This window comes from Tribolium castaneum, chromosome 4 (genome assembly GCF_031307605.1).
Source record: "Tribolium castaneum strain GA2 chromosome 4, icTriCast1.1, whole genome shotgun sequence".
NCBI classification, from domain to species: domain Eukaryota; kingdom Metazoa; phylum Arthropoda; class Insecta; order Coleoptera; family Tenebrionidae; genus Tribolium; species Tribolium castaneum.
In genome coordinates this window covers 12042213-12054308 of record NC_087397.1, presented here as the reverse complement: position 1 = coordinate 12054308, position 12096 = coordinate 12042213, and the positions used below count along the sequence as shown (strand labels likewise).

At 33.4% G+C, this 12096-nt stretch overlaps 2 protein-coding genes across 13 annotated transcripts in view; one reads left to right on the top strand and one right to left on the bottom strand.

The window, feature by feature from the left end:
- The window catches only part of LOC655414 (probable JmjC domain-containing histone demethylation protein 2C), a 71047-nt gene extending 70611 nt beyond the window's left edge, over positions 1-436 (bottom strand). The window contains exon 1 of the mRNA XM_015982440.2: positions 60-436. Coding sequence (XP_015837926.2) covers positions 60-215 — 156 coding nt within the window. The 5' untranslated portion in view covers positions 216-436. The remainder of the gene's footprint in view (positions 1-59) is intronic.
- Positions 437-4210: 3774 nt separating this feature from the next.
- On the top strand, positions 4211-12040 carry ReepA (Receptor expression enhancing protein A). 12 transcript variants are annotated; one of them, XM_064356128.1, is made up of 7 exons: positions 4211-4403; positions 5326-5390; positions 5570-5642; positions 5698-5997; positions 6476-6856; positions 11042-11562; positions 11688-12040. In XM_064356128.1, exons 4-6 carry the CDS (start codon positions 5707-5709, stop codon positions 11549-11551), a joined length of 1182 nt encoding a protein of 393 aa, XP_064212198.1. In that variant the 5' UTR covers positions 4211-4403; positions 5326-5390; positions 5570-5642; positions 5698-5706; the 3' UTR covers positions 11552-11562; positions 11688-12040. The 12 variants fall into 12 exon arrangements, 9 of the variants coding, with proteins under 9 accessions (XP_064212198.1, XP_967233.2, XP_015838000.1 ...); XR_010333689.1 differs by lacking the exon at positions 5326-5390 and having other exon boundaries at positions 4214-4403; positions 11688-11766; positions 11822-12040; XR_010333690.1 differs by lacking the exon at positions 5326-5390 and having other exon boundaries at positions 4216-4403; positions 11042-11288; positions 11688-11766; positions 11822-12040.
- The last annotated feature ends 56 nt before the right edge of the window (positions 12041-12096 follow it).

Sequence of the window (12096 nt, the reverse complement as noted above, 5' to 3'; positions counted from 1 at the left end):
CAGCTAGTGTTTATTTCTGGGGTACACACCCCCTTTTTGACATTTGTGAAATTCCTCACCTGCAACTCGGGATGATTGTTGTCCTTATGTGTAGCAGCACGTATAACACCAGCTCGCCACCCCCACTCACTGATTTTACCAATTTTCAATTTGGTAAAACCACTCACTGACAAAAAACGTTTCCCCACGATCTCCTCCCGACATTTGTATGCCATCGTACATCACAATTAACACTTAACAACAATTAGCTTTGTTGATGATGCACAACATTTATTAATTGTTTCAGTTTTTTTAACAACATTTATTTTTCTCCCGTTTGTTATAGTTAATTTTTTTTCAAATTTATTTTGAAATCAACTTGGTATAGCGCGCAGTTCAACGCATGTAAAGATTTTCAATCTCGCTGTGGCGGACCGGCTAGGCCGACCTCAAAGAAACCTCTCGCTTGGGATCGTCGCGGCGTCGGCTTAGGTCGCCTCCTGCTCGCACACATCCACCACGAGGACCAAACAAACTCCTCGAAGCATAACTCCATCTCTGATGGTAAACCTACATTTGCGAAACGCCGCCAGAGTGCACCGCCGGTCGGAAACACCCGCAGAGACATCTGCGGACACAAGCCAGGACTAAACTTTTTGGATCAGTTTACAACTTTTTAAATAGTAATTTAAAACAAAAAACAGTAGCGTGTAAACTTCTAATAGTAAAGAAAACAAAAATAAACCGTAATTTTTTACGACCAAAATAATTAATAAATAAAGTAGAATTGTATTGTTTCTGAGATTCTTGGAGTATTTTTTTATTTTTTTTCTGGGTGAAAACATAATGTAGCTTTTATTTACCTTATTTACCCGAAAACATCATTATCTACCTAAGGGATTTATAAAAAAAAATAAATTAAAAAAGTCAACTAATATTAGTCAATGGTGAGTTTGGACGTCGAACGCCGTACTTCGTACATATTCTCATTTTGTTAAATACAGCGTGTTCGGGAAGTTGAAGAGATGCTAGCATGCATTGTTCTTAAGAGTTTTAGCCTAGTAAAATGTTAACATGTTAACAAAAAAATAGTTTGTTAAATGTTAACTTAGTAAAATATTGATGATAAGTGATAACGAAAGATACAATAACTTTTTTTATTTTGGAGGCCCAGCCTGTTTAGATCAAGAAAATCAAAGGACCAGTGGCATAATCACCAAAAACTGTTACAATTGTCATCTAATTAGTCGGAGAGGCTTACTATTACAGTGATAACAATGCTAGAGTATGATAACAATGCAGCTAGAGTACTTACTAAAGTATAAAAAAAATAACCGTAATATTATTGAAAATCTGGTATCCACAATAATAATGAGGTAAATTATTTTGAAGCGATCGTCTCAAAACGGCAGTTAAACAGGCCGGATTAAAAATTTTAGAAAACCTAAAAATTATCTCCGTTATTAAAAATATTTTATTAAGACGATTTAAGCTAAAACTCTTAAGAATAATTCATAGTATCTTGTGTTAAAAGGAACGCCTTAATTTTGCGAACACCCTGTATAATAAAAATGGCCAAAATAATGTTACTTTTGACCCTAATTTGTTATTTTTTTAGCTTGTTTCAGGAAATCTATGTAAAATAAGTAAGCTTTTTATAGGTATTAAAAATGTTGTTGCTTATTTCACAGGTACGAGTAGAGGTAGTGCACCTTTATTCTACAAGTGGTTACTATGGCACATTATTTGATTTAGTTATTTTTTTTATCATACTAATAGAATAAAGTGGCCATTTGGTGATTTTTTAATCTATCGCTGAAAAAATTTTACAAAAATTTCCCGATATACCTATAAGAGAAAACGTTGTATTATACACGTAAAGAAAAGTTGGCATTAGATAACAATAACGAGCAGATGCTCGTAATTCCTCACTCACAGATAATGAACAACTTTTCTATACTTGTATAATAAACTACTATTTTTTTGGCCGAATGTCATACCTATTAAACTCAGAAAGGCTGAAGTAACGTAATCTTTTTATTTTTTCATTTATTTGTGCAAAACATCGCCAGAAAAAAAATGTGGTCTTATTAATGTGTTAAACTTTTGGACAAGGCAAATGATTAATTTGAGCTAATATCTCTGTGATTTTTCGCTTTTTTACAGAAAATCAAAAACCTTTCTAAAATAGAAAGTTCTTATACAGCTTGATTCAAAAGCACCGTACAATTATTCGCATGGTTTTAGAAACCACATAGTTATATTTAAAAATGCAAATAAGGTCAATACTTTTCTTCCCATTTTAATGTTTAATTTTTGTTAATCGAATAAGATAATTTTATGATTTTTTCAATGAGGGAACGTTAAAACATCAACATCAACAATGATAAAAAATAAATAAAATATTGAAAATAATAACTAAATTTCGTAAGAACACGTAGGGTGGTCTGATCTTTTTGAATCAATGTGTGTAAAGAAATTTAAATTTTTTTACGTAGGTTTTGCAGATTGTATAATCATATTTATTTTTTCAGATTCAAATATACTATCAACAACAATATTATCTAGTTGTTTACTTTTTTGTGTTAATATTTTAATTACTTTTATCAGCTAAGGTGACCAACTTCAACAAATTCGGAATCAGGACATTAATAACAATAATACTGAACTAAGCCACAAAAAAGATTTTTGCAATTTGAGTTAGCTGTAAGGTTACTGGTTTAAACTTTTTGAAGCATGAACTCCTAAGAATTTTGGTCTCATATGACGTAAAATTAATGGTTTTTCTTCTTCAAAAATTTCAGAATTTTTTTTATTTTAGAAAAAAAAAATAAGTTTATGGATACCAATGGAGTACTCTTCCAGTTAACAACAATTTAACATTCTTGTGGGGTTGTACGTCAAATAATTGTCATGAGAAATCAAATTCAGTTACAGTGTTGCAAATTACGAGCACAAATACTTTCAAATGTGTTGCCAACAGACTCAGTATTTCTAGATCAGTTGTATTTAAATACATTAATAAATAAAGTAAAATTAAAGTCGAGATATTACAATGGGTAGAATTTTTTGCAATTTTTTTTAGTTAAAATGCGTTTTTTTATTTGTTTGAGTTAAAAAGCTGGTTAGATGAGTGATTTAAAAATTTTAATCAAGAGAATGGTCTGTTAGGATATCGAACGCTTTACTTCGTAAAAGTTTTTAATTTTGTTAAACCTAATGAAAATGACTAAAGTAATGTCAATTTTAAACCTTAATTTGTAATTTTTTAGACGTGTTTTAAAAAATTATGAAAACAACTTTGAACTAATTATCTACGTGGATTTTTCTTTTTTTAGTTCAAATTTTAGGAATCATAAATTATCGCTCATTAAAATCACTAGAATCACAAATAACGGAAACAGATTGACAAACCTTTTTGTTTTTCTTAAAATAATCCTAGGTTTTGTGGTTTTTTATCTGTGTTTTTTTATCAAAAATTTTAGTGTAGTTTTATTGAAAAAACAGAGAATAATTATTATAAAACGTAAAAAGTGCAGGAAAATCATAAACTTCTCTGAAATATTTATTTAGTAAATTCTGATAAAGTAATTTAATTTTTTGTAGGTTTTGTAGATTGTAACGTTATTATAATTATAATATAATTATAATAAATGTCTAATATTTATGTGTTAATATTTTAATTAATAATTACTTTTATCACCAAATACTAACACAAAAACTCCTGCAATTTTAACAATACAGTTATAGTCATACAACCCACAGTACAGCAGTGAAATACTGGTGCACAATCAAAAGTAGTTTGGAACACAAAAATAAATTTCTAGTTTATACTACTAGTAAAATGTCAAACCTGTGGTTAAACAAGTTAAATATACCGTTTTTAGACGGTTTTTTATTATTAATTTAACTCCTTGATTTAATTGTTAATTTGACAAACCGTCAAGCGACCTTTTTATTTATTTTTAACCGTCAATGAAGATTTCGTCGCCTAAAGTTTTTTTGGTTCAAAAATTCTGTTTCAAGAAAAGAAAAAACTTGAAAATTTTTGCCAAATTTTTGTCATTTTAAAATTTTCAGCGACACACAGGGTCGACAACATAACAAACTTAAAAGTACTTGCAATTAAACCTCAATTTTTTGTAAACAGTAGTTGAAAAAAGTGATTTATTATTATTATTTTGGCGGCAAAACAGACTCCGTTCGATATTTTCCCTCAGTGGTGGGGATTCCGCACATGACGGATTAGAAAAACAGCGCACACGAGCCAGAAAGATGGCTGTGGTGGACAGCGCGTCAAGTGACAGTGGGCTTTTTATTTTCATTTTACCTTGACTGATGTTTGATTAGTGTTAAATATTTGTGTTTTTTAGAAAAAATAGACAATTTAAGATGATATCGTCAATAATATCGAGATTAGTCATGTGAGTATTTACTTTGCTTGAAGGTACTGCATCTTCCAGCTGACTACCCAAACAAAAACTCTTATCTTGATATTTCAAACCGTTTTTCCGCATTGTTTGATTAAATGACTCATTTTTTTACTACCTCCAGTGTTATTGTTTCATTAATTAATCGTTGTCTTTTATCACTCGTAAATTGGACGGAAAATTAAAAAAAATAAGCCCCCTTGATATCGCCAATATTACTTGTGCGACGTTCTAACCTTGCAAATTATTTTTCATACCTTTTACGCTATTTTTCAAGCCTGTTTCACCATATTAGGAAGCCCAAGAATCACCTTGATTTGTTAGTTATGACCTAGTTGGTACAAGTTTCGGCATCGTATTTATTAAATTTGAATTAAACCGGATGGAATTTCATTATTTACGCGTAATGAATAGGCAAACATTTAAATTACGATCCGGACGTCCGTAATAACCTAATAACGCATAATTTCGCAATTTTTACAATGCAAAAATGTGATTTTCAACACCAGTTGAACGACTTGTGTAGGAAGCAGTTTTGGAAAAACATCGAAATTTCTCTTTGTTAGTAGCACGTATTCAAAAAACTTAATATTCAAATGTAGACAAAGGAAATTGGTGTAACGTTTAGCACACGTTATTATTAATTAGTGCGACCTAAAAAACGTAAATAACTGTAATAATTGCGATCAAAATAGCGTGACGTTATCATTGATTGTAATATATTTGCAATAATGATTTAAGTAAATATACTCCTATGATCAGCTGTGTGTAAACATGTTGAAACTCATTTTAAACTCGTCAGCTGCGTTATAAATATAACGCCGAGTCCCTTGGCATTTCTCACCGGCTTGCGCCTCGAAATATTCTTTTCATTGTCGCCTTAAAATAGTACTTTAATTGTCGCCATGTCGCAAAGGGAAAAACCGGAAATTCGCTTCACAATCTACTGGAACGGCCAAGTGATCGTCCTGTATCTGTAAGGTACGCTTCCTGCTGAAATTCTATTTTCCAGCCAGTCCGAGTCCAGCAGCAAGCATGCTAGCTTGTGTCTTGTCAAATGTTAAGCCTTCCCTCGTTCACGTGGGGTTGTTGACTCTTGGACTAATCACAATAATCAGTCACAAAGCTTTAACTTGTCTTATTGTCTACCCTGGTTTCAGATTGCTCTTTGGAACGTTATACCCCGCTTATGCTTCATACAAGGCTGTGAAAACGAAAAATGTGAAAGAATATGTAAGTGGCCTAAACTCGTCTATAATTAGTCCAACTGGAATTCGCTTTGTTCCAGGTCAAATGGATGATGTACTGGATCGTGTTCGCGCTTTTCACCTGCGCCGAGACCTTCACCGATGTTTTTTTCAGTTGGTTACCATTTTATTACGAGATTAAAATTATTTTAGTCATTTGGTTGCTATCTCCCGCTACTAAAGGTTCAAGTATACTATACCGAAAGTTTGTTCACCCTGCGCTGAGCAGCAGGGAACAGGAAATAGACGAGTATATCTCCAAAGCCAAAGAACAGAGTTACAAGCAGTTCCTCGATTTGGGTTCCAAGGGTGTGACAGCTTTGATGCAGACAGCTCTCAAGGTTCGTTCTTTCGTCGTCTAATCACTTAACAGCCATTGCACTTTTTTGTTGCTTCCACAAACAGAACCTTAATCCGGTACTTTCCCTCTCTCAAACATCCATCTCACAGAAAGATCAGGTTGATGGTATAAAATCACAATCGGCACAACAACTAAACGAGTTTTATTCCGACGATGACGATGAGGAAATGGACTTTTACGAAGTGCCCAAAACTAGAAGCGGGAAAGTCGCAAAGAAGGGGAATAAAACTACTAAAAAGACTAAAAAAAGCAAACGCAATGATGATTTCAGCGACTAGTTTTCTCAGTTTTTAATGTGTTTTGTAATAGTTTTACACTCTGTGATTGCATGCTGCTATATATGCCATTTTAATAAATCATTTTGATACCGTTTTATTTCTTTTATTATCCTTAGTTAACAATCACTTGCATGCGCTTTTGCTGTTAAAGTCGTCTCGAGTTGAGACTGCGATTTTCAGGGAGGCGGCGGCTTGGTGAATCAGTTGCGCAAAAGCTACAGTCTGAGTGATTTGAGTGATCCTAGTCAAGATATGGGCGATGGTACCAGCGAGGTGGTGATCACAGACCCTCGCTTGTTGCGCCGTCGGAGAAGTCCAAGTCGGGCTTCCACCACATCGTTGTACTTCCAAGAAGTGGACGTGGTGCGGAGCGACAGGATTCAACACGTCCAATCGGCTGAAGATATCAGTTCAGGGTACTCAAGTGGCGAGGGGCTGTATGTGGGGCAACCGCCGAAATTGCAGCCCCGGGAGGGCTTAACTCGCACCGGCTCCCTCACTAGGACTCGGCCCACGAGAGTTACGCGGTCCACAGGGCTCAAGAAATCATCACTGAGTGAAGTAAGTGTCCTACGAGTACTGTTAGTACTACGAGCTTTAACAATCATATTCAGACAATGTTTTGTAATTGAAAAAGGCAGAAAATAGCGTTTTCCATCTTCCAAATATCTCATGAAATCACGAAAGTACGTTATTTTTTTTCTAGGGAAAAAAGTCATTGCTAGAAACTAGAGGAAAGCCTCTTCTTTTAGATAATGTCTTTAAGACAGAATACATGTATTTCCTCACTAAGTGAGTACCTATAGTTCATTTTTTTATACGGTGTGAGTCTAAATTCCATCATAATCTGTGAACTGGAGTATCTTCAATATGTGTATAAACCAAAACTGTAGTTCAAAATTGCAAACACGTCAAGTAAAATTTTCCTTAATTCCATCCCTAACGTGACGCTTGTGAAGGTTCTGATAAATCAAAGCATGAATGGCCGCAAAAATACTTTGAAAATAGAGGTACTACTGTCATTCTTGAATGGAATAACGCAAAAACGCTTTAAATGAATGAAAACGAGTGAAACGCCAAGTTAAGCAAAAACCCCAAATAAACAATATTCTTTGCACTTAAGTTTACAAAAATTGTTCACACAGTCCGCCTTGATTTCTAATAAGCGACTTGGTGCAAGGTTGCAACCCTTGCTCTGGAAGATCGTACAATGCAAAAAAGGTGCAAAAACTTGTTATCGCCCGTGCTCCGTTTTACGTGGTAGATTAGTTTGTTGTTGACTCATGATCATGAAAAATCACACAAATCCTGAAATGACTGATATGATCCAGTGTTACGGAAGTGTAGATGGTGTTGTTTTAAGAGTTCACACATTGTTCCGCGAAAAATCTCCGGCGCGCCCTGTTTTGTTTCGGTTTGTTTTGTACGGAATAAGCGTGAAATGTGAAAAGGACCTCGAACGTCATCTTTTTGAGGCTGTGGAAAACATTCCGTCAACAAGTCTCCGGCAGTTAACTCGTCAGCTTCAGATTTTTTAGAGCAAGGGTTGCAACCTTGCACCAAGTCGAAGGACCAGTCGTGTATTAGAAATCAGGGCGGTCTTTGTGAACAATTTTTGTAAATGTAAGTGGAAAGAATAGTGTTTATTTGGAGTTTTTGCTTAACTTGGAGTTTCACTCGTTTGCATTCATTTAAGGCGTTTTTGCGGCCATTCATGTTTTGATTTAAGGAAATTAAGGAAAATTTGACTTTACGCTTTTGCAGTTTTGAACTACAGTTTCGGTTTCTACACATATTGAAGACACTCCAGTTTACAGATTATGAAGGAATTTAGGCTCACCCTGTATTGAAAGTTCTAATAAAGATATTTATTTGAAAGTTGGACTTAGTCATAATCCGTTGAGTTCTGCTCAATGAAAATATTTTCAAGATGGTGGCACTTCTAGTTATACCGGAAGTCGCTATCAACTTTTTTATTTTAAATGGAAAGCTATGTTTTTCACTGCGTTTTTTGGATTAGTTGAGTTACTATAAGAGAGTTTTAAGTTAAGATATTTAAGATTTTTTGAAAATTTTTGTATTTGCACCTGTCACTTAAAAAAATTGTTAACTCTCTTAGTTTTAGAGATTTCGAAATCATATTCGGAGAATTAAAAGAGAAACCCTATATCTATTCTCTAGCATGTTCAAAATTTGAAAAGAAGTTAATAATCCCAAAAATTTTAAGGTTAAGTTTGGAGAACTTCAAGTACTCATAGCTTAATTTTTTCAAATAGATTGTTCTAATTTTTATTTTACTACATGGAGAATTTTTTTCTGCATCGATAATTTTGAAATTATAATGTTTTTTTTTGACAGTGTAGAAAATTTTTCACTAACCACAGCTATTTTTGCCTAATTTGTCATAAAAACATTTTTCATTAAACAAACGACAAACTCTGTTTAAAATTGTGTTGTCCGTTCTGTGGAAACAAAATTAATTCATTGAATGTTGGTTTAAAAGACTAATTTTTCTACTTTGGTTTCACAAAATGTTCATTGAGAGAACTTTTCGGCAACTACTTTTAGTAAATTTTTAGGAATTGTATTGGGAATGCTGGGCTGGGCTGTCATCAGTCATCACTGTAATTTAGTCAGTACCGAAACTAGGTACTAATTGACCATAGGCGAGTTTTTAGTTTGGCGCCCTTAAACATAATTTTCTTAATACTAGACTGCAATATATTATAATTTATGTTAGAGACATCTCTTAGGAAGATATAAAAACCAAAAAATTATAGACTATGAAAACCTGAAAAAAAGGAAATGGTCCCGATCTCAATTTATTAAAGACATAGTTAAAATTATTTAAACAATAGGTACACATTTAATTTTCAATTTGAGATTTAGTCTATGTACATAAGGAATCGCTAAATTTAATCCAAATATTGAAATTTTTAAAGAAACCTTCCTTACTTTCACCTGACAAACTTATATATTATTTTTTATCATAATTTTAATTTAACTTTGTTTATAATGCTTAAACCTGACAGACGCCCTCGTGCCATTCACGATCTTATTTTAATTTTTAATCATCAGTTTGATTAATTTCGAATTTTTTTTTTGCAAGATGCTCTTGTTACTAGTGCAGAAACAAAAATAAAACTCACCTCTATAGTCTTTTTAATAAGAATTATCTTACTGGGTTCATCCAGTAATCATCAGACTTGGCTTGAACAAAATTTTGTAAAAACCTGGCACCGCTAGCTCGCTCTAGTTGTGTGCTTTCAGGAATTTTTTTCGAAAACGGAACTGACGGTTTTTTATTTTACTTTTAAGCCAATTTTTCTAGTTCATTGGAAACACAACCACTAAAGACTTAGTGACACGAGTGAAAAGACCGAAAGCCATTTTGCCGATGCAAACTGAACTCTTGTAGTATACCAGTAGCTTAACCAACAAAAACTACTTAATCTCTTATTGACGAATTATGAGAACTAAAAATAATTAACAACTAAACAAAGAAAGTCACGTACGTTTACAAGATATAACTTTACAAAATGAGTTTTCCAAAACAAACGCTTTTGCAAAATCATTGTTTATAAGGTTGCACAAACTTTTGTTCAATTGGAATTTGGAAAACAAAACTATACCTACTTTGGCGCCCTTAGGTAAGGGCCTACTTCGCCTATATTTAGTTTCGGCACTGAATATAGTGTGGATTGTGCAACAGGGTCAAGTCATTTATTGATAAAGTCTGAATAATTAGCAAAATTAAGAGGAAATAGTTTTTGATAAGTTAAACTTTACAAAGGCAAACAACAAAAATAGAAAGTAGAAAAAATAGTGTATTACACTCGTTTTATAAGACTTCATTGTGGCACTCATTTTATTGGAGCACTCTTTCGTCGTGCTCCAAAACCATTCCTGCCACAATAGAACGTCTTATAAAACTCGTATAATAATATACTATTTTCACATTTATTCTCTTGTTTCCCTGGCAACCTATGAGAAAATGTTTATGGGTAATGAGTTTTTCAATCCCAACATAAAGTTATTGTAACTTGAAAACTATTGAACATAAGTATAGGGAATGCTAATACAGATCGATGCAGAATTAAATTCTCTACGATCTAATGAAATAAAACTTGCGGCATTTCATTTGAAAAAATTGAGTTATGGGTACTTAAAGTTCTGAAAACTTAATTTTAAACATTTGGGGTTTGTTATTCTTTTTCAGAAATTTGAAAACACTAATGGAATATCTAGGCTTCCTCTTTCAAATGAGCTGAAATACTTCAATTTTGAAATATTTCAAAATTAAAAAAAAAAATCACAGAGATCGATTTTTGAACTGGACGGTGCAAATTTAAAAAAATAAAAACCCTAAATATTTCGTAAACACTAAATTTAGGTATAGGGAAACCTTATGAAAACTATTTTAAAATAACTCTAGTAATCCAAAAACGTATAAAAAATATAACTTTCCATTTAAAATAAGGAAGTTCAAAGCGACTTCCGGCATGAGCAGGACCTAAGAAATTATGGTTGTATACAAATTTTCAGAAGACTATTAATATTAGAACTTTAGACGGTTTAGACGGAACATTCTCTATAATGATTGACGAAGTAAATTCGGAACACATTATGAACATTTGGGCCACAGAATTGCTTTAAAAATTTGGTGCATAATTTTGTCCGAATATGTGGTTGTTAAAGCTCGTATGCTGGAAGTTGGGTGGTTGTTGACCGCTCGTTGTATTGAAGGAAAGCGATGACAGTGAAATCTTTGACACAAACATCATTTTCTTGAACGATAAAGCGCGCTCCATCCACGACCTCGCGAACGAATCAAGTGAGGAAGAATTTTTCGATTCGTTGCATGATGAATCCGTTGTTGCATGTGATTTAGACCAAGATCGCAAAGGGAAATACCACAAAAGAGCGGCTCCTCAGCCGCCGACGATCAAAGCAACTCTGGTTCTGAAACCCGGAGTTGTGAAACCTTTGGAATGTAAGGAAGTGTTTATTCAGTCACCTAAACCAAAACGTCGCACGATTATTAACAAAGGGAGACTTGACTCCTCTCTCTCCAAACTAATCAATTTCCCTAAAAAAATCAAACATTCGTTTGAAAGGATGCAATCGAGAAGCGATAACGATTTGAGAAGTGTGGGGAAAAGTGACCGATTGTCGATTCAGTCGCTGACGGAGTCGCCAATGGCGCGCCGAAGATTGAAAATTATTCGCACTTTTGTTGACGAAGATATCCATTAAAATGTTACAAGGCATGGACTGTGTGATATTTGAGCTAATTTGTTTCATTTGATGATTTCACTAACGCTTGTTTTTATTGTGTTCTTTTGTGTGTTTTTTGCATTCCAAAACTTGACAATGAATTGATTTTTTTTAGGATATTCCCAGCGCAACATTGCCTCGGACGAAGCGCGCGACTAAGAAGAAGACTATATAAGACTTCGAATTGTGATTAGGTTTGTTATTCTAGATAGTTAAAAATTAAGTAAATTTTATGTACGTTTTCTATAGCAAATCTTTTGGAAGAATTGCTTTTTAGATGATTTTAATTGAAGTTTTTCCTATCTTAATACTCAGAGTTGTTTGGAGATACTAAACGCGTGCTGGTGATATTTATTATGATCTTTTAGCGTAAGTTATTTATTAAACTGCATGACTTTCTTAGCCGAATTTATATTAAGTTTGTATAAAACATACACGTAACGATTGAAATAAAGTGGTTGCTGTTTATTTATTTATTTACCAATCCCAACACAAGAAAAAAGATATACAAACAACAAAAGAAC